At 44.2% G+C, this 19,915-nt stretch overlaps 1 protein-coding gene across 2 annotated transcripts in view; it reads right to left on the reverse strand.

Moving 5' to 3' along the window:
• DNAH6 (dynein axonemal heavy chain 6) overlaps positions 1-19,915 on the reverse strand; it is a 1,211,389-nt gene that overhangs the window by 404,081 nt on the left and 787,393 nt on the right. For both annotated transcript variants that reach the window (XM_069236637.1, XM_069236634.1), the window contains exons 51-52: positions 10,137-10,372; positions 1,730-1,991 (exon numbers count right to left, since the gene is read on the reverse strand). In XM_069236637.1, coding sequence (XP_069092738.1) covers positions 1,730-1,991; positions 10,137-10,372 — 498 coding nt within the window. The remainder of the gene's footprint in view (positions 1-1,729; positions 1,992-10,136; positions 10,373-19,915) is intronic.

Consider the following 19,915-nt stretch of genomic DNA (forward strand, 5'->3'; position numbering starts at 1 on the left):
GTATACTGAATTTATTTATATGTCCCTAATAAAATGCACTACCTTTGCCCAGGCCCTATAAATTAAATGTTACTAGTTTTTCTGTTGAGGTGTTGCACAAATATGTAACACATTGCCTCTTAAATTAAGCCTGACTGCTCTGTGGCAAGCTACCAGAGGGTGAGCACAGGTTAATCAAGGGTGTATTTGTGACTTACCCTGACTAGGATTGTGGTTCCTACTTGGACAGGATATATAATAATGACAACCAGAACCCCAATTTCTAACATGCCCCATAACTCTTCTACCCATGCACAGCTGATGAGAGAAGGAGGCAATGAGATGGAAGGCATCCATTAAATATGCCTTAAGCTTCACTAGCATTCCCTCAGAAGGAATTTGTAAAAAACAATCTTGTTATTCACAGTTACCAATCTTCAATTTAATTCAATGTGGTATCCCACGGACTAAAACAACTCAGTCCTCACCCACTCAACCACATGCTGCCTGAAACCATCTTGAATACCAAATGAATGGACTCTAAAGTGAAATTGCCTATGCACAAAGACAACAAGTTAATAGAACTAAAAACAATAAAGTGATAAGCACCTGAAATGGGAGATCTGCATCCACATATTAAAGACAGAGGTCCTGATTTTGACTTTGGTCAACAGGTTACTACATCTCAAATGTGACAGATACTCTGTCCACCTTATTAGAAGTGCATTATATCCTAAGACACTTTTAATAAGGCATACATGATATTCATGGTGTTTGTGATGGAGTACCCATCCACCAAGCCCCAGATCATGCACAGAGAGTCTAATCAGTGTGTCAGGGATTTAAGGATCCAATTTACAGAAGTGAGAAAATAAGCAGATATTCAATCTATGTTCCCCTGTGTTTTGACACTCCATTTCAACACTATATTTTGGGGACAGCATAACACGGATCGTCTGGGGGTAGAGCAGCCATAAGCATTTCTGTAAGTTCCATCACATGTTGTCATTGATGCCACTTGAAATTATGGCATAGTGGCTGCTTGACTCTGGTCATGTTACTGGCACCATTTTCTGCAGCATCAGCACCTTTGTAGATAACCATGTGATCATGATCGTGTTTCATGAAAAAAAACAAGTCATGAAAATACAAATACATATATTCCTAATGAACTGAGCAAAATCTCTCACCATGTCTAGGGCCCTTAAAATTTTTGTAGTGGCAATGTAATCCCTATTTTGGGGGTACACTGCTGACACCCGCGTGGACTTGGCTGGATTTCCATGAAAGAGTTTGTGATTTTTATCTTGAAGTGGTTCCTTCCACCCTTGGCATTAGTAGCAACTGCAGGGAAAAACCTTTTGCAGTGACTGCAAACTGTAGGTTCTAAATAGCTTTTATAATGAGTGGTATGTCATTCCACCACTACATCAACCCCTTCAGTCCACTGATTCAGAGATATAAGAAGAATAGGCTTGGAACTAAGCTTGCAGTTGGGATCTGGAATTAAATGTTATTTGCACTGGGCAATCCTATATTTCACTTTATCTCCATCAGCACGTATAGATACTGCAACATACTAGAATAGAGCTCAGGCGTGCTTGCTTATGAGTTGATCTACCAAAATAGACATCCGTCCTGGTGTCAACAATTTAGAGGGGTTAGAAATGAACAGACACAAATAAAACACAGTGACATAATATACCTTCTCTAATTAAAGATATAGAACAGCTGTGATAAATGAATATACCTGTGCAGCAGCAAGCTTTTGTCTCTTTGGTGCGACTTCTTTTACAACTCGTGAATACAAATCCATGGCTCTCACCCACATGCACATAGATTTACATGCTTTTGATACTTTTTCTACTTTTTCTGGGACAAAATCTGGATTATTGATATATTTCTGAAGCTTCTGCAATATCTGAGGTTTTATATTTTCTTTGTCGTACTCAAAAAGCTTTTTGAGGAAACCACCATCTCCCAGGAGCTGCTTTGCTGTTGCCCAGTCAGGTCTGTGAAATAAAAAAAGGATATTCAAAGACTGATATGTTAAAGCACATAATGCAACATTAATGTTCACCCTGAGGAGTCTCCCAGAACTACTGACAGATGTTTATTGCTGCTCAGTGCAATGGTACTCATTTTATCATCTTTAGAAGGATAAAGGTTGACTTGACCTGCCAGTGTTTCAATGTGTGACCAGGAGGTCAACCCACAGGTTCTAGAAATGGATGCATTAGTACTTTAAGCCACCAGGCCCGGCTTCCACGGTGTCACCAGGCCCACGGATGATACATTTGCTTAATTTTACCTGCTTCATTCACAGATTATTCTTCGGGGGCTAGGACATTCTGAGAAACATTCTAACAGTTTTTAGCTATAAATAGATTGAATGAATTGCACATTTAAATGGAAATGCTGGTGACTGTAGGAACCTGCCTTTTTATGTATTGTACAAATGTAGGGGTAAACCATGAAAAAAGTACAGATGACCCTTATTGGTTTACAGGGGCTTACTTTAATAATCCCAAGTGCTCTAATTGTAGTAGTGTGTTTGGCAATTTAGGCTTATTAGAGGAGTGTGTTGAGCATTTGTGGTACATGCAGAGTCAATAAATGAGGCGTACACTCAAGAAAAATTTAAGACCAATTTAGAAAAACAACACAGATTTTTAGATGGTAAACACTAAAAAATCACATTTGTCAGATTTGAGGCACAATCCTCGAAAGCAGTAATAAAATCCTATGGGAAAAACAAACACTGCATTGAAATACTTACACACGGCTTTCAGGGGTCTTCTCTTGGACTTTAAGGGTTTAGTGACTAAGGTCCAAGAAAGCACCATCAGTTCAGTTTTACCTGCCCTAGTGTGTCAGGGTGCAGAAGTGCTAGTCGCGTTGGTATCCTTAAGAGCTACTTGGTAAAGTCAATGGAGAAGTACCTGAAAAAGAGAGGCTGCAATGGGGGACGTGGGGACAAGTCCGGCAGAGCCTCAAGTGGGGCTCAGCTCTTGAGGATCTCTGCAGCACAAGGACACAGTTGGTTTCCATTAACCCTGGACAGGGGGTCTCGGTGCAGAGTTGTTTTTTCTGACAGGCTGCTCAAGTCAGAGGCTCTCACTTGATGTTGGTGACTTGGAGAGGGAGCGAAAACAAGACTGCAGGACTCCTATTGGTGATGCTTGATGATGATCTTGAAGATCCTGATGTCCCTTATCGGCAGGTCATTGTTGTCTGGGCCAGACACACAACAGGCCTTGGTGCTTGCAAGGCCTCCCATACCCTGGGGATTGGTGCAGGGAGGCTCCGGGAAGGCTCAGTGTCTCAAGACTTTGTGAAGCAACGGGCTGACCTCGTAGACTCTCGATCTCCTTCTCCTGGCAAGTTGCACCCTCGGTGGACTTGATGGTCAGAAAAACAGTGAACCGGGCAGATGCGGTCAGTGCCTGCAGATGCAGGGAGATGGCTCCTCCACCTCAAGAGAGAAGTTGCTTGGTTGGTGAAGTACTGGACAGACCTCCAAGAGTTTGGAGAGGCTAGTTAGCAGCATGATGAGTAGTTCCTTGCAACTGTTGGGAGAGCAGCAGCCAGGCAGGGTTTGGTGTCAATGTTGGTGCTGGTCCACAGCTCTTGCATTGTTGGCTCTTCTTGGTCCTTCTTCTGTTCCCAGGTAGATGAATCTAGGTTTCTGGTGTCAGGGATCCCCTAAATATTGAATTTACAGGCATTAAGGGCAGTGTAGGGTAGTAGTTAAAGGGCTATTTACCCCTCAAGTGACTACACCCCCTAGATGACCACTTCTATAGAGAGTATAGAGTTCCTAGCTTCACCAAAAACAAGATAGTGAAACCCTTATTCGAGTGTCCACTTCAGGTAGCCCACCTTATGGGTATGACAAGCCTAGAACTAAAACACTCCTCCTGAATAATTTCACGTCTGCTCTGGTGCCAAATGGGCCTAAGGGCAGGGGGTGGCATCCTCCTGGACTGGGGAAGCCATGGTTGCATGTCAAAGACGGCAGGGTTTTGAAGCCCCTGGCTCTGATATACTAAATCACTAACCATCCTGCTGGCAGAGGATCCTCCAGAGCAGGCATTGTTTCTGGCCTCTGAGAGCACGGGCTCTCACCTGCATGGGATCAGAAACACATCTGTGGTGGCAGGCTAGTCAAATACCAGTCAGCCAACACACTAGGAGACTAGCGGGTTTACAGGGGGCACCTCTAAGATGACCTCTGGGTGCACACCATAATAAATCAGATACTGGCATCTGTATGGATTTATTAAGATGAGGTGTTTGATACCAAACACCAATATTGTCAGTGCAGCCATCATGTGGCTGGGTAACTCGTAATGACCAGTGCCTAGTACCTGTCCTCAATATTGCTGCCTGAACTCTTGCAATGTCTAGCAAAGGAACTAAGCATGACAGGGGTACATCTGCTCACAGAGATGTGCCTTCATATGCAATATAATGCACCCTGCCTTAGGGTACAAGGCCTGCTGTAGGGGTGATTTACATTACATGCAGTGGCTGTGTGCATTGCACACAGGGTGTATGCAATCTCGTTTTTTCAAAATGGTTTACACCATTTCACACATTCTGCAATGGCAGTCTGCATGCAATTTGGGTGTGGAATCCTTAGGGTGGCATAATAAATACTCCAGCCTTTAGTACCCTAATTAGTACCCACGCCCTAGGTACCAGGGGTACCATTTACTAGGGATTTACAGGGGTGCCAAAGTCCTTGCCAACTGAGTTACAGTTAGACATTTACCTTGTTTTAGAAAAGAGCACCAGCATTGGGCCTAGTTAGCAGAAACCCTGAATCACAATCCAGCAGCTAGTAATCCAAATGGTTTCCTACAGTGCCACTGACAGACTCAGACCATTTAAGAAACCAGAGGTTTATTAAGCCACCACCTTTCATGTCACCTTCTGCATCTATCTTCACCTGCATTTTCCTGATGTTCTACGCCACCACTGAAAATTTAATACTGAATTGTACTTATATTCACACCACAATATCAATTACCAACATATGATTAACGTTAAGTAGATGTGGAGTTAAGAATAGTAAATTGATACATCCTTTTATATGACTGACCTGTCCATTTTGACCAAACCCACCACCTTCCCTAAAACCTCCTCACCTCACATATATGTCACCCCACAGGGTCATTCAATCTTTGACTCGAGAACAACATCAGAAAGTGCAAGCCTTAATTGCTTTCAAGATTAGACTCTGATAATTCCCTGCTCAGTGGGATTCCACAAGTATGTCTCGCTCCTATAAAGGGAGTCTATATATAGCAACATACCTAGTAACAGCAAACACTTGGACTTTTTCAACACTACTCGTTAAGCTGCAATGGTTACTTACTAATTCAAAATCCTCTGCAAAACATCCTAAATAGTGCATACAAAAATACACGTTTCCCCCAACATATGGCTCAGAAACTAAACATCTGTGAGGGTGTCCATGCCATTAGGAGTTCTGAGACTGTTCTTTTGGAAGCTTCCTATGTTCAGGAATCAGGGTAATATACAATAGGTTTTGCCCCTAAAACCCTTCATTGAGAACAAATGTCTTGCAACCATTCATGACATTGTTTCTTTATTTCAGCAATGCGTGTATAACTTAATATCTGGAAGAAATTTGGTTAGGAAGACATCAACAAGAAACAAGAAAAAATACAGGCAAAATAACCAATACATGTATAAACACAAGCTAGTGTATTTTGTTTGCATTCAGCTTCTTTGAAGTATGACCCAGGTTTGTCTCCGTCTTTGATCATTGTGGCTAGGTAATGCTGTAACACCAAACAGGGGAAAGATGATGGCAGGAATGCTTGCAATAAGTCTAACCAATAGCAATCACTTGGGTAACATTTTAACCCATGGTTCTTTTGCCTACCATGCTACCTTAGGTTTGACCCAGTCATATGCAAATAAATCTTTGTCCAACAGAAAGAGACCAGCTGAATGAGCCTCTTTAGTTAGATGTAGCTTAGTTCCAGTGAGACAATGAACAAAGGGCCCACATCTTGGCATACCCATGGCCACTTGGGACATTACATCGAACACACAAAAGGTAATGGAAGGAATGCTCACAATAAGTCTATAGCAATCGCTCAAAGTATCATTTTGACCAATCATTTTGCCCACCACACTACCTCAGATTAGACCCAACCATATTCAAATCAGTCTTGGTCTTGCGCCAATAAGAAATGTCTAGCTGACAACCAGAACCCAAGCAACCCAAGACTGGTTTTGGCCTGACTGGGGATTTTTAGTTGGATGTAGCTTGGTTCCAGGGGCACAATTAGAAAGGATCCCACATCTGGACATATCCTTGGCCACTTAAGGTACTACATTAAACACTCAAAAGATGATGGGAGGAATGCTTGCAATATGTTTAACCTAACCACTGGCAATAGCTTGGGGTAGCATTTCAACCCATCATTCTTTTGCCTACCATGGCACCTCAGATTAAATCCAATCATATGCAAATATATCTTGGTCCTGTCCCAATACAAACAGTCCAGCCAGGTATTCTCTTAACCTTAATACAAACAACACCCAACTAAAAAGCCCCAGGTAGGGTGAAACCAGTCTTGGGTTGCTTGTGTTCCAGTTCAGAGAAGACCTGGCTTGGTAATTCCAGCTGGATTGTTCCTACTGGGGCAGGATCAAGGCTGATTTGCATATGGCTGGGTCTAATCTGAGGTGGCATGGTAGGCATAAATTGATGGAGTGGGCTGAGGCCTGGAGTAATTACCAGTGGCTAAGATTAATTCAAGCATCCCAATCAGGGAGTGGAGGAATGGCAGACCTGTCCAATGTTTTACAGAAGAATGCCCACACTACCCTTCAAAAACTTTCTCCGCATCTAGGGGGAAAAGAACAACCTCTTATGTTGATGATTTTACACAGTCAATAATAGAGACTGTGGAGAAGCATGAGTAGTAGTGTCTCTGCCAGGTACACTCTCATGTTGTACAGTTGATAGAAGATAAAAGCTACTTTTTGCAAGTCTCTGATAATACATTACCATAAACATTAGCATCAGCCCACATCAAATATATAAGGAGATATGATGACTTAGCATTTTTTGGAAAATATCACAATCTTGGTCTCTTCCTATGAATTCAAGATTTTAGTATTGTGACAAGTAGAATAATAAACTCCAGCATTGTTGAGGCAAATGTGTGTGGAATCCTTTTATACGATCAATACATACATAATATATCACCAGTGTCTGGTGCTTTGCCACTTGGGATTTTGTAGTAGATGGATTCAAGTATTTGTGTAGAGGTGACTAAGTAAGTCAAAGGAGCTGTCCCCACAAAACTGAGGCAGAATTCTAGACTTTCTAGGAATCAATAGACGTACGAGCCATACCCCATGTTGTGATGTATATAGTTCTGATTAGGTATCTTGAAGATTAGAAAAATTTTCGGTGGTCCCCTAGTCATCTGTCCCTATTCATCCACCATGACCTTTGTATTCACTGCTGTAGCCATTTCTTTTGTAATTTCCATAAACTGCAGATAGTGCTGGTGGGCATATAGGACAGGAATGTGGAAGTAGGCATCCTTTAAGTCCAATGCTACCATTCAGGGCAGACAAGACCTGAAGCCAACGTGAGCATTTTCAATTTCTCCTTCTTCAGCAAAATGTTGAGGGCTTGTGAATCTAGAATAGGATGAAGGCCTTTGTCCTTTTTGGGAACCAGAAAGTAGCAGGATTAGCAACCACAGCCTACTTCTGAACGCTTTCTATGGCTCCCTAGGGCAAGAGAGCCACAACTTCTTCACAGAGAAGGGACAGATAATCCTCCAGCAGTCAGTCATGAGATGGTGGCCTTCGGCTTCTGCAACACCCACCTGTCTGATGTTATCGACTGCCAGTAGGGCAAGTGATGCCAAATAGGCTGCCAACTGGGTGCTCATGAAGGTAAAGGGGCAGATTAGGATGATTTTGGATGGGGGAGTGATGACCAGATCACTGGCCAACTAACCAACGAGACCTGTTGGTACCGCGTCCTTACAACACTCCAACGTCGAATATACCTTGTATCCGAACAGACGGGTGCCATCGAAGGGTATGTCCATAACAGAAGGTTGGACATAACCTGAAAAGCCAGACCTCCTCAACCAGGCGTGGCACCATCAATGCAACCGCTCTGCCCAGTGGGTTGGTCATGTCCAGTCCACATCGCACTGCAAATTTTGCTGCATTTCTTTCGTCTGCAACAGCCTGAGAAAGGTCATCCCTGGCCTCCTCCGAGACCTGTGACAGCACTTGGGCAAATGTATCCCACAGACTGTGGGTGTTACGGCCCAAAAGGCATGCAGTGTTCACAGACCGCAATGGAATACTGGCAGAAGAAAACAACTTCTTCCGCTAGAGTCCAGCCTCCTGGATTCCCTATCTGGGGGTCAGGGGCTGTAGGGAATGCACATTGGGATGTTAAAGCTTGGACCACCAAGCTCTTTGGGATAGGGTGCTGGGTGAGAAAGTTTGGGTTCCCATGGAGAGGGGCAGTGGCGGCGAGCAATCGTCCTATTCCCAGGGCCAGGTCCCATGAAGGAATTCCGTGAGGGCGTTATTGAATGGGTGTAGCGGTTCTGAGTGGGACACCCCTGGTTGCAGCACCTCTGTCAAGACATTAGTCTGGACTGCCACCGAAGGCAACTTAAGGTCAAGGACCGCAACCACCCTCCGCACCACTACAGCGAAGTACGCTCCTTCCTCCGTTGCACAGTAGAGGTAGAAAGCATACCAGTATTTCATGAAGTATCCAGTCCACTGGCTTCATCCAGTCCATATTTGGGTCTTTTCCATAAGGCTGGTATTCTGCAGGGTCCAGTGACCCCTCGCATTCCTCCCCAATGCCTAGCCCAAGGAAATAGGGTTCCGGCTCCCATCTGGGAAGAAAGTTCGTGCCAACATCGGATGCGGCATCAGGTGATGCCCCTCCGACTCAGTGTCGGAGTCGGGAATCACAATGGGGTTGGCGCCACCAGCAACACTGGGAGGGACAGCATCAGGATTTGCACCGGGGCCAGTAGAGCAGGTATGACCGGCTCCAGCCCAGATCTAGGAATGGATCCTGGGTGCTCACTGGAGCCGGATTCACTGGCGCAGAACCAGATGGGACCTCCTCTGACACAACGGGCCTGAAGGTGCATCTGAGGGGTTTAGACACCCAAAAATGAGGCACATAACCTCACAGAACTCTTTAAGCTGGTTCGGGGTCGCTGCGACTCCTGGAAAGTCGGGGAGGCGTGGAGTCGTCCCATGCGCAGACTTCCAAGGAACCAGGCCTTGAATGCTGATGCTCCTTCATCTCATCGGACAACGGATGAGAAGTCACAGACCACTTTGACTTCTTGCTCTTCTTTTTGTGCCTCAACTTACCCGATTGTACCAGCACTTTGTTTGGGAAAATGACAACTTCACAACTGGTTCTGGAACCTTCCTCTCGACCGGGAACTTAATTTGCATGCAGCCGAATGCCAGGTCGCCATTAGTTTTAGGGACCGCTCCCTCAAAGTTTTGTGTTGCATGCCGTGGGCTTCGGAGCACAATCTCATGTCATGGTCATGGCCCCAGACATGACAGGCAGACGAGATGCGGGTCTGTCACCGATATCAGCAGATGACAAGCTCCACAGGGATTGAATCTCGTCTTCCTAGATGACATTATAGTACTCACACAAGGAGGAAATACTCAAAATTTTTGACAAAACGTTGAAAAAGTCCAATCAAAAATGACTGAGGAGTAGCTCTTCTCTGGATCAGCGATGTCTGGTGCAGAGAGAGAAAGGAACTGAAACCAGCACACCTGGATACCGCCTATATGTGAACTGTGATGCTTTCAACAGACAATGTCAAGTAAAAATGTAAAGGTCTATTGATAAAAAATGACACATTTTACAATTGTTTTCCCCCAGTGTGGGAGGGGGCAAGGTGTGTTCCATAGCCTACAGAGTAAAAGGAGGTAAAGAGGGTTTGCTTTTATGCGCACTAAACATGTCACTACTTTGCAGTGCAAAGTAAATGGAAACTTCTATTTTTTCAGCTAACCTATAAGGAAATACATAAAAGCAATCACTGCAGGGAAAGTAACAACAGTTTTGTATTTCTTACTTTGCATTAAGAAGAATGCAGATTGCTTCCATAACAGTCATGACAAGATCTGGTGGCTTTGTAAAAACTCTGATTTCAGATATATCTGCCTTGTCCAAAGAGTCCAATGCTTTATTTGCAGCCTCTAAAGCTGGGAGAGCCTCATCTAGATCTCGCTGGGCATCATCCGCAATCGCTTGAGTATCTTCGGCCTTTACTTTTGCAGTTGCTTCATCTTCTTTAACTATGCGCCGAACCTGACAGTCAAAAGAACAAGAAATGTAAAAACACTTATTTATGTTAACATTCATTATACAGTGTTTTATTTTTTACCAGCAAAAGAACAAGTTACTTACCTTTGGTAATGCATTATCTGGTAGAGGCAGGATCTAGCTGCCGGTTCCTTGGTTTAGAATCCTCCCCAAGTGCAAGACTGGATCTGTAAACCTTTTTCCCACAGCAGGTCTGTGCATCGGAAGAGGGCATCGCGCAACTCTGTACCAATGACATCCACCAGTTGTGACGCTGAAGGAGTTCATATAGCCTCCTCTCTGATGTCAGATTCTTCTGTGACTATTTTACGCGCCCAAAACGTGAATCCACATATAGAAACTGCCTATTGAAACAGTGTGCTAAAATAAAAGACACCCTTGTGTCAATTAATCACTGAAAACTTAATTCAGGATGTGAATTTTCACAATGAAACCTTGGAGACAAAGAAGGGCTCAGTTTGCAGAACAGGGAGGAATGGAGGGTCGTTAAGGAATCTGTAGCTGGATCCTGTCTCTACCAGATAATGCATCATTGAAGGTAAGAACTCGTTAATCTGATAGCGGCATCTAGCCGTAGATTCCTTACTTTAGAATCAGATACCAAACTCATATCATCCCCGGAGGAGGGTCTATGAACTGAGACCATTAAAGTCTCTCAATAGAACAAAATCGATCTAGAACAGGATACAAAGACCAGACATTCATAATAATTCAAGTGAGAATTCACATACTCTACAACATAAAAACCTGTGGAAGAAATCACAGGTAAGTAAAGTCATAAGACATTCAAAAACATGGGAGCAAAATTATCCATGTTAGCATGACCAATCTGTGTCAGAAGCCAACCAACAATATGAATATATAACTATTTGCACTCTTAATGAGGCCAAACCCATGCATGCTCACCCTATAAGAACTGCGAAAATGACCACGGGTAATGTTATCCCCATGTTTTCAAGTCATAACGACATTGAAAACATGGGGATAACATTGCCCATAACAGAAAAACAATTTTACCAGTAACTCTTTGAATACATTTATTTGCTCTTATTTCCAATTGGGTGAGTGTAAGAAACCCCAATGCTTTCCCAGTACCTTGTAAACCATGTCCCTCAGAAGAACAAAGATGAGGAGACTCCCCTGAAAGCGGAGGAAGGGTGTCTGAGACAATTGGCATCACTGACACCATACCTAACACTTACCAGCACAGAAAAGGCGATTTCTCAATGTCGGAAGGGGAGAGGGGCGTGACGATGATTGCGCCACCGGTGGCGGCGCCAGATTCAACAGATGGTATACAGGGGCCAAAGGTGGAAACCCGGTAGGGCTGTGCACCAGCGCTGTAACGGTTTCAACAACAGAAGCAAAAGGCCGACCTGAAGCAGAGGGCAAACACTGTCTCACAGACAAGAAACTTTGAACCTCCTTGGGGTTCAAAGGCGCTTCAGGGGAAGGTGAAGATCCAAAGATAGTTTGGAGAAAATCATAATATTCTCGCATCTGGGTCAGAGTCGCCCAGGCCCTAGGGAAGAGGGGGGAGACAAGGGGTGGACTCAGGCATTAACTCCTCAAATGAGGAGTGGTGGGAGGCGTAAGCAGTGAGGCAGGAAAATGCCACGACTTCGAACCCTTGCAACATGACTTACTGCGTGAAGATGATGGAGAATGATGTCCACAGGAACTACTCCTGGAACAGGCCTGTGAACAGACACAAGAGGGAGATTGAAGTCGATGGGAAGCCAGGGAAGGCTCCAACAGCTGCACCACCAAAAGTTTCATACGATGCTCCTGCAGCACCTTCAGCCAAAGGTGACAACAGGAGTTGCACTCCACAGAGTCATGGTGCTTCCCCAGGCACCACATAAATATAGAGTGGAGGTCCCTGGCTGACATATGTCATCCACAGGCTCCACAGGGCTTGAACCCTGAAGAGATAGAAGGAAAAATCACACTGTTCCATCAATGAAAACGTCGAAGTAGGCCAAAAACGGCCTGAGGAACCGTTACCGGCTCTCTGTTGTAAGCACAGAAAAAAAGGAACTGACATCGGTGTGTCGGAGAGGAGGTTATATGGACTCCGTCCACATCACATCCAGCGGTCGAAGTCAGTACGGAGTCTCACAGCGCCCTCTTCCGACACGCAGGTGTGGGGTGGTAAAAAAATCCCGGATCCAGTCTCGTGTCTGGGGAGGATTATAAAGTAAGCGATCCGCAGTTAGATGTCGCTAACAGATTTATAAATTCCCCAGCTCCACTGAAGTGCTTTTTGTAGAGTAAAATGTATTAGAAAACGATCCGAGATATGTAATGCAAGGATCACTTGAACTATGAAGTCCCTAGAAAGCCATCAGATATGTAAGCAATACTGACAAAAATGAGTAGGACTCCCAAAATGATATTGACTGGAGGTAGAGTCAGATAGCCCTGGCAATAAATACCTGTATGTGGCCTCCCTGTTCCATAAAGTTGCAATTTCAGATCAGTCTTTCCAAGACCTGAGCGTAATTCTCAACATCATTTGTATGAAGATGTAGTGATTGTCACTGTTGAGAAGAAATACCTTCATCTTGGTAGTATTTAGTTTTAAAAATATGATTGAGATGCAGAATTAAATAAAGCATTGTAGTCTCTGTGTGTCCTTTGTTGGTAACACTCTGACGTCTGTGATGTCACTGGTGTATTCCAATTTCTTACGTTTAACATAGACCTTTAAGGACATTCTCTGTTGAGCTCAAAGATAAATGGAGAGAGCTCTGCCCACAGTCAAAGCCCATGTTGACAAGACATGGTGGAGATGGGAACTTAAGGATCTACAGCGGTGTAAGCTGGTGATAGATACAGCAGGGCTATGATTATCTTTGTTTGTAATGGGAGGGTACTGAAAACTACTTAGTAATTTCTATGCTATAGAAGGTGTGGCATCTTGATTGGTAGTACTGCAGTAACTAGGGCTGGAGGACATTTACTGGGACTTCTTTGGCTACAGCTCCATCCAATGTTTTAGCAGGAATGAACATTGACTAATCTTGATGTAAGTTCATCAGGAAAGTTGCCTATACCACTAAGAAGGGATATGAAGGATCTGGGAAGAGAGATTTGAGTCTACAGCATAACTTTTCCTTCATATGGTATTATAAAGACTGACTTCATGATTCTTATGATCTCCTCTAGAATGATGCAACTGAAAACGTTTTATCTGGGTGTTTTCCAGGGATGATTATGGGGTTCTTTGTTGGGTAATGATCTGCTTTAGTCAAAGCTGGAGCAGCCATGCAGCTATTGCATCATTTTCTGAGCCAGCAGGCATTTCAGACTTTCTTCCATGTTTTTGCAGCAAGGAAGAAAGGCACATGCCTAGGCCTGGACTTCACAGGCCTAGGGGCGTAGCTTATATTGGTGCACCATGTGCAGTGCACCATAGCCCAGAGGCCTGAGGGGCACACTGAACCCTAATTGGTGTGTTTTATAATTAAAACAGTAGCCAGCTAGGCCCATTTTCTTCTTTTCACTAGGGCCAATAACATACTGGCTACACCACTGAAGAGGACTCAAGAAAGTGAACAAAGTGAAAGCTGTTTTACAACACATGTGCAGCAATAGGAGAATTAGGGAGCCACACACTATCAAAAGGTTTAGCAGCCAGCTCTGGGCTGCATGTGCTGTGCAGAGGTCCATGGGTCTTGCTGATGTTTGCCATTTCACCTCTTGGAGCTGCGTGATTATTGTGGTCTACCCCACTTCCTCCATTCCTACCCAATCAGGGGTTATTGAAATGGTTTATGCTTAAGGGAGAAAGATGGGGAGGGATGAATTCAACACAAGGAGCATTTCAAGATCATGGTAAGCTCAATGGAACTACATAGACTGAGGGGCACAACTGCCAATGTTCTTCACTGGCTAGACTCAGCCTGTACATAAAGGAGGCGGGGATTATAACATTGTTACGGAAATGGTACTGTACATGTTGATGGTTAATGAGGGCTACTGGCAAAGAGATGGTGCTTCACAATGCTGGTAGAGAGATCTATAGGTATTAATGACATGGGGATCTTCCATTTTTAACAGATGACTGCAGTACAACACCAATATGTGGCAAGATATTAGTGCTGCTGACTCAGTTGACAACTCTCTCACTGAGTGGCCTACTCACAAACTGCACTTTGTAATACATTTAGTAATGCTACAATAACACTACTCACAAACTAAAAAATACTATTTACACACCTATAGGCGGAGACCTCGCCTATCCTATTTCTTCTATGCAGAGATATCCGCCCCAGTGGAAAGCATCTCTGTATATGTAGCTATACGTTTAAATAGTGAATGCTGGAAGTGCAGGTGGGAGTGGATGGACAATGGGGAATACTTACATCTAAATGGGAGTTTAGGAAGTAGTAAGGGGTAGAAAAGGGTTAAGGAGTTCAGGAGTTTAGGGAGGGAAAAACACTCACACAAAACAATAAGGCAATTGCTATTCCACAAACTACACCTACAAAGTGGCTACAGCCCAAAATGCCTCAAAACAGTAGTAATCACACTCCAACTCAGTCTTGAAGAAAGTCCAGCACAACACCTGACCACTTAACGGGGGCACACGCTAATAAATAATAATAGATAGGGACAAAAAATAAAACCCAAAGGAATTAACATTAACAAATAAATAACATTGTGATTTTCAATTACGCTTTTAAACTTTTGTAAAAGAAAAATGAAACAATTTAAATTAAATAAATATATATTAGTCATTTTTATGAAATAAAAATGAAAACTTGTCTCTAGGTGTGACTTTTTAGAATGTATTTAAAAAATATATTATTTATGAATTAATTAAATAATTTGGATAAATGAATTAATTTGCTGTGCTGACTTATTTTTTCCCGGGTTTAAGTAAATATTTAAAATTATTTAAAATTGATATTTTACATTAAAATAGTTTAAGTTTAATAAACGTTATCATAATTTGAAGCCAAGTCCCAACATGACTGACAACACTTCAACGGCTTACTTGCTGAAGTGTTGTCATCCAATCAGATTTCGGCACAAGATAAGGAGGGGTCGCGAATCCTTCACGTCCCTAGATATACAAATGTATTTTCCCCTTTAAGTTCTCAAAAAGTACTGAATGGAATTACACCAAAGCAAAAAGGGACAAGGACCTACCTTTCTGCCAAATTTGGTGTAATTCCGGCCAGTAGTGTTGTCTCTATTGCTGTTCAAAATCCCTATGATAAAATGAATGGGAAAAAGTGTTTCCCCCGAACGGAACACCCCGAAACTGTCCAGACAGCAGCCTACAGGCAAATGTTTTTAGAAAGTTTCCTTAAGATTCGTCAAGCAGTGTCAAAGATATAGGCCAGTAAAAACGCTTTTTATGTAGAAACTAGGTCCTAACTATAACTAACTAGTGGCAACTGCAACTAGTTTATATAGTTATATATATATATATATATATATATGGATATATATACACATATGTACATATAGTTTCTGATTTACTAGCAGAAAACCACAGAAATTCTGCACTTATAGTTAAACTTACTTCAAGTAACTATAACTCGCACCCTAAGGTAACTATAACTCGAGCCCCTGACGTGAACAGTTTTATCTTCAATATTTTGACTACTAATGTTTCATTTATATTTTCAATGATGTTATAGAAGTTGTCATGAGTGCTGTAATATCTGGTGTAATAAGCAGTGCATGGTGAGGGTGCGAGTTATAGTTACCTCAGAGTGCAAGTGAAGGGAGTGAATTATGTTAATCCAACCACTGCTGCGCACGGCCTTTGGTTGTGTGGGGCCAGGGTTGGCTGCAGGGCCTAGCCTGTGACCAAGCCCCTATAACCATCCAACCCCATGTCGGGCATGGCTTTTGGCCAGGCTCAGTTGGGGTTGGCAGCAGAGCCTGGCCTCTGGCCAGGCCCTGCAGCCAACCCCCTATAACCAACCAACTGTGCACGGCCAAAAGCCATGGAGGGGGAGGATCTGCAGCCAGACCCCTATAACCACCCAACCCCTTGCTGCACACGGCCTTTTGACGTGCATGGCGGGGTTGAGTTTAAGCAGCAGTTGTCAAGAAAGAACCCACTTGTCACAGTCACTACATGAGATATTGCACTAAAAAAAAAGGCAAGGATGCAAAAACCTCCATCAATGATTATAAATAGCTTTTCAAGGTGGAAATGGAGAGAAAACACACTTGCTTTGCCTTGGCCATGCACACAAAGTTAGGCTGATTAGTACTTTATAGAAGTGGAGGTTCAACATGGGCATCTGCTTTGTTTGTTTTTTAAAGTGCTTGCTGCTGAGGTTGAACTTCTGTAAAGTGAGCATCATGCCAGAATGAATCCTGGTGTGCGTATTTATTTGAGAAGTGCCCACCATTTTCTGCAAAATGTCTACCCAACTGGAATACTTTCAACTGGCTAATTAGCGAGTGCTACCTCCCTGGGTAATTGTATGTTGCATCTCCTACACTACCGCTGTGTCAAGGATGTTAAGTAAATGTCTCCAGTGACCTGGCATACTTGTAACTTTGCCAATGTGATTTTCCTCAAGCATCTTCATCAGATCATTTTCAAGAAGGAAAATTATGTTTCATTTTATTTTGTTTATTTTCTAGGGACCGCAGGAGGAGCCTCAAGGCCCCCCATGGTCACAGCCAGCTCCCGACTCCTGCCGGAGCCCACATTGCTCACGCAAGCAGGGAAGTTTTCATTGTTTCTGCTGGGAAACAGATGAAAACTCTGTTTTCTGCATGCAGGAGCTGTTTCACAGCCCCCGCTTGCAGAAAGCAGAGTTATGTTTGCTTCCAAGAAAAAGCAAACCACTACCTACAGAGGGTGGGCACCTTGGGAGGTAGCAGGAGCCAGCCCTGGGACTGGAGGTCCCCAGGGCCATCTATGGCTCCACAAGGGGGGGGCCATGCAGCCCCCCCCTCCATATTTAGAATTTAGCCCCTGGGAGTTGGTGGTCCCGGAGACTGGTGGGCGCTTGTTATCCATCTCAAATATGTGTCCATTTTAGGAGAAGGGAAAATTGGACAGTGGGTATGGTTGTCACAGTAGCATGGGAGGCTCACAGAATGAATTCTAAAGAAAACATGAACTTCAGAATGCAGGGAAGGAGTGGGCAATTTAAACGAGCAATTTGCTTACCTTGGATAATGCCTTATCTGGTAGAGACTCTATGTAACGCAGATTCCTTACCTTAGAAATATACCCAGGCATCAGATTGGATCCGCAGTCCTCTTGCGTGACGATAGCTGGTGTCAATCAGCTCCTTGTGGAGTTGTCAGCGCTGTCTGCATCAGAAGTGACTTTACAGAGCCAATATAGGTGCCACCCAGGCACACTGATGTCAGTTTCTTTTCAAGACTTTCCACACCAGGAGCGTGGAGTCATGAAAAACACTAACACTAAGCAGTTTGGGGTATCATGACTAGGTCAGTCCAAGTACAGAGGTGCTGGTCACCTCGGTATCCTCAAGTGCTAGGCGTCAATTGCAGGGTACTTGGAGAAAAAGGTTGCACGGGGGGGACTTGGGGACAAGTCTGTCAGAACCTAAAGGGGGGGCTTGGCTCTTTAGGCCGTCTGGAGTGCAGAGACACAGTTGGTTTCAGTGAACCCTGGCTGGGGGCTTAAGTGCAGAGGTGTTTGGTCCGGCAGGTTGCTGCAGCTAGAGGCTCTCACTTAGCTTTTGGTGACCTGCAGAGGGAGAGAAAAGAGGGCAGCAGGGCAACACTCGCACATGGCCTTGTGGTTCCTAACATACCTCATTGGCAGGTCGAAGTTAGTGATGTCTGGACTGAACACACAACAACCGTTCTTAGTTGTAAGGGCTAGATACCCCCTGTATTGGTTCGCAAAGCACCTGGAGGAGTCAGCATCTCAAGTCTTGGTGAAGCAACGGGGCTGATCTTGTGAACGCACAACAACCTCCTCCTGGTGAGTTACTCCCTCAGTGGGCCTGATGGTCAGCAGAATGAAGTACTGGGTTTGTGCAGTTGGTGCCAGCAGATGCAAGGGGATGGCTCCTCCACTCTAAGGGAGATAATACTTGGTTGTTGAAGTGTGGAATAGTCTACCTGGGGAAGCTGTTCAGCTTCTGGATGAGTCAGTCTCCGCGATTGTTAAGGTGCAAGCAGGCAGGCAGGGTTTGGCGCCAATTTAAGTGCAGGACCTCTGTTCTCATGACTTCAGCTATTCTTTGTCCTCCCTTTATTTCCCAGGTAGTAGAATATAAGTTCCTGGTATCAGTAGGACCCCTAAATACTGAATTTATGGGGGGAGTTTAAGGGAGTGTAGGGTAGTAGACAATGGGCTACCTACCCCTGTGGTGACTACACCCCCTATATGATCACTTCCTTTGGAGAGTAGGCATTTTCTTGACACTGAGTTAATGGTTTCACCAAAAACAAAATTGTGAAAGCCTTCCTTGAGTGTCCACTTCAGGTAGCCCACCTTAGGCGTGTGAATAGCCCAGAAATGAAACAGGCTGGCTGATATGCATGCTCTGGTGCAAAATGGGCCTCAGGGCATGGGGGTGGTGTTCCCGAGGACTGGGGGAAGGCAGGGTCACATAGGTGGAGGCGGCTTTGAAGTATGATCACCTTCCTCCGGAGCAGGCATTGTATCTGTCCTCTGAGAGCACAGGCTCTCATTTGTAGGGGGTCAGAAACATGTCTGTGGTGACTGGCTGGTCGATACCAGTCACCCAAAACACTAAGGGAGTAGGTTATCAGGAAGCACCTCTAAAGTACCCTCTGGTACAGTAAATCTGGGACTGGCATCAGTACAGATTTATTAAGATTAGGTGTTTGATAGTTTGATACCAAAAACCATTAGTTTAAGTGCAGCCATCAAGTAGCTGGGTCACTGTAGGAAGCTGGCTGGCTCTATGTTGCACTAAAAAGAAGTGCTCCGTGCAGAGTCCAGTGGATCCCAAGTTGGTTTGCCGAGGCAAAAGTAGATAGTACCAATACTCTATTTTGTGGTAATGTGGGTGCATTGTTAATGGTTAAGCTTATCAGAGGGTAGCCCTCAGCATTTGTTGAACTCACAGAGGCAATAAACTAGATACACACTCAAAGAATAAATCAGAGACCAATTTAGAAAAAAATAGCACTTCTTTTCGAAACCAAGAACTTTGTTCCAAGGTAAGCATGCTATAAGCTTAAATACTTTTCACTTGCAAAAATGGACACAGTGCAATGTTTGAGGTCCTCAATGTTAACCTACGGAAGGAACACACATTCAGCAAACAAGCGCTTTACGATGACTCACTGGACCAAACTTGTAGACTTAAGGTGAGTACTGGGCAAGGGTCAGGACTACACCAACAGGTCACTCTGGGCAGCACTGGGGTGGCCGGGTGCAGAGGCTTGGTTCGGTGTCGGGTGTCCAATGTATTTCAATGGGGACAGGTCTCTGTGGATTTAGGCTGCAGGCTCTGGCTGGGGAACCAGTCGGGGACAACAAACAGGTAGGTCGCAAACATGGGGTGCTCGGTGATGTACGTGCACCTTTGG

Source organism: Pleurodeles waltl, chromosome 1_2, assembly GCF_031143425.1.
Source record: "Pleurodeles waltl isolate 20211129_DDA chromosome 1_2, aPleWal1.hap1.20221129, whole genome shotgun sequence".
Lineage (NCBI taxonomy): Eukaryota > Metazoa > Chordata > Amphibia > Caudata > Salamandridae > Pleurodeles > Pleurodeles waltl.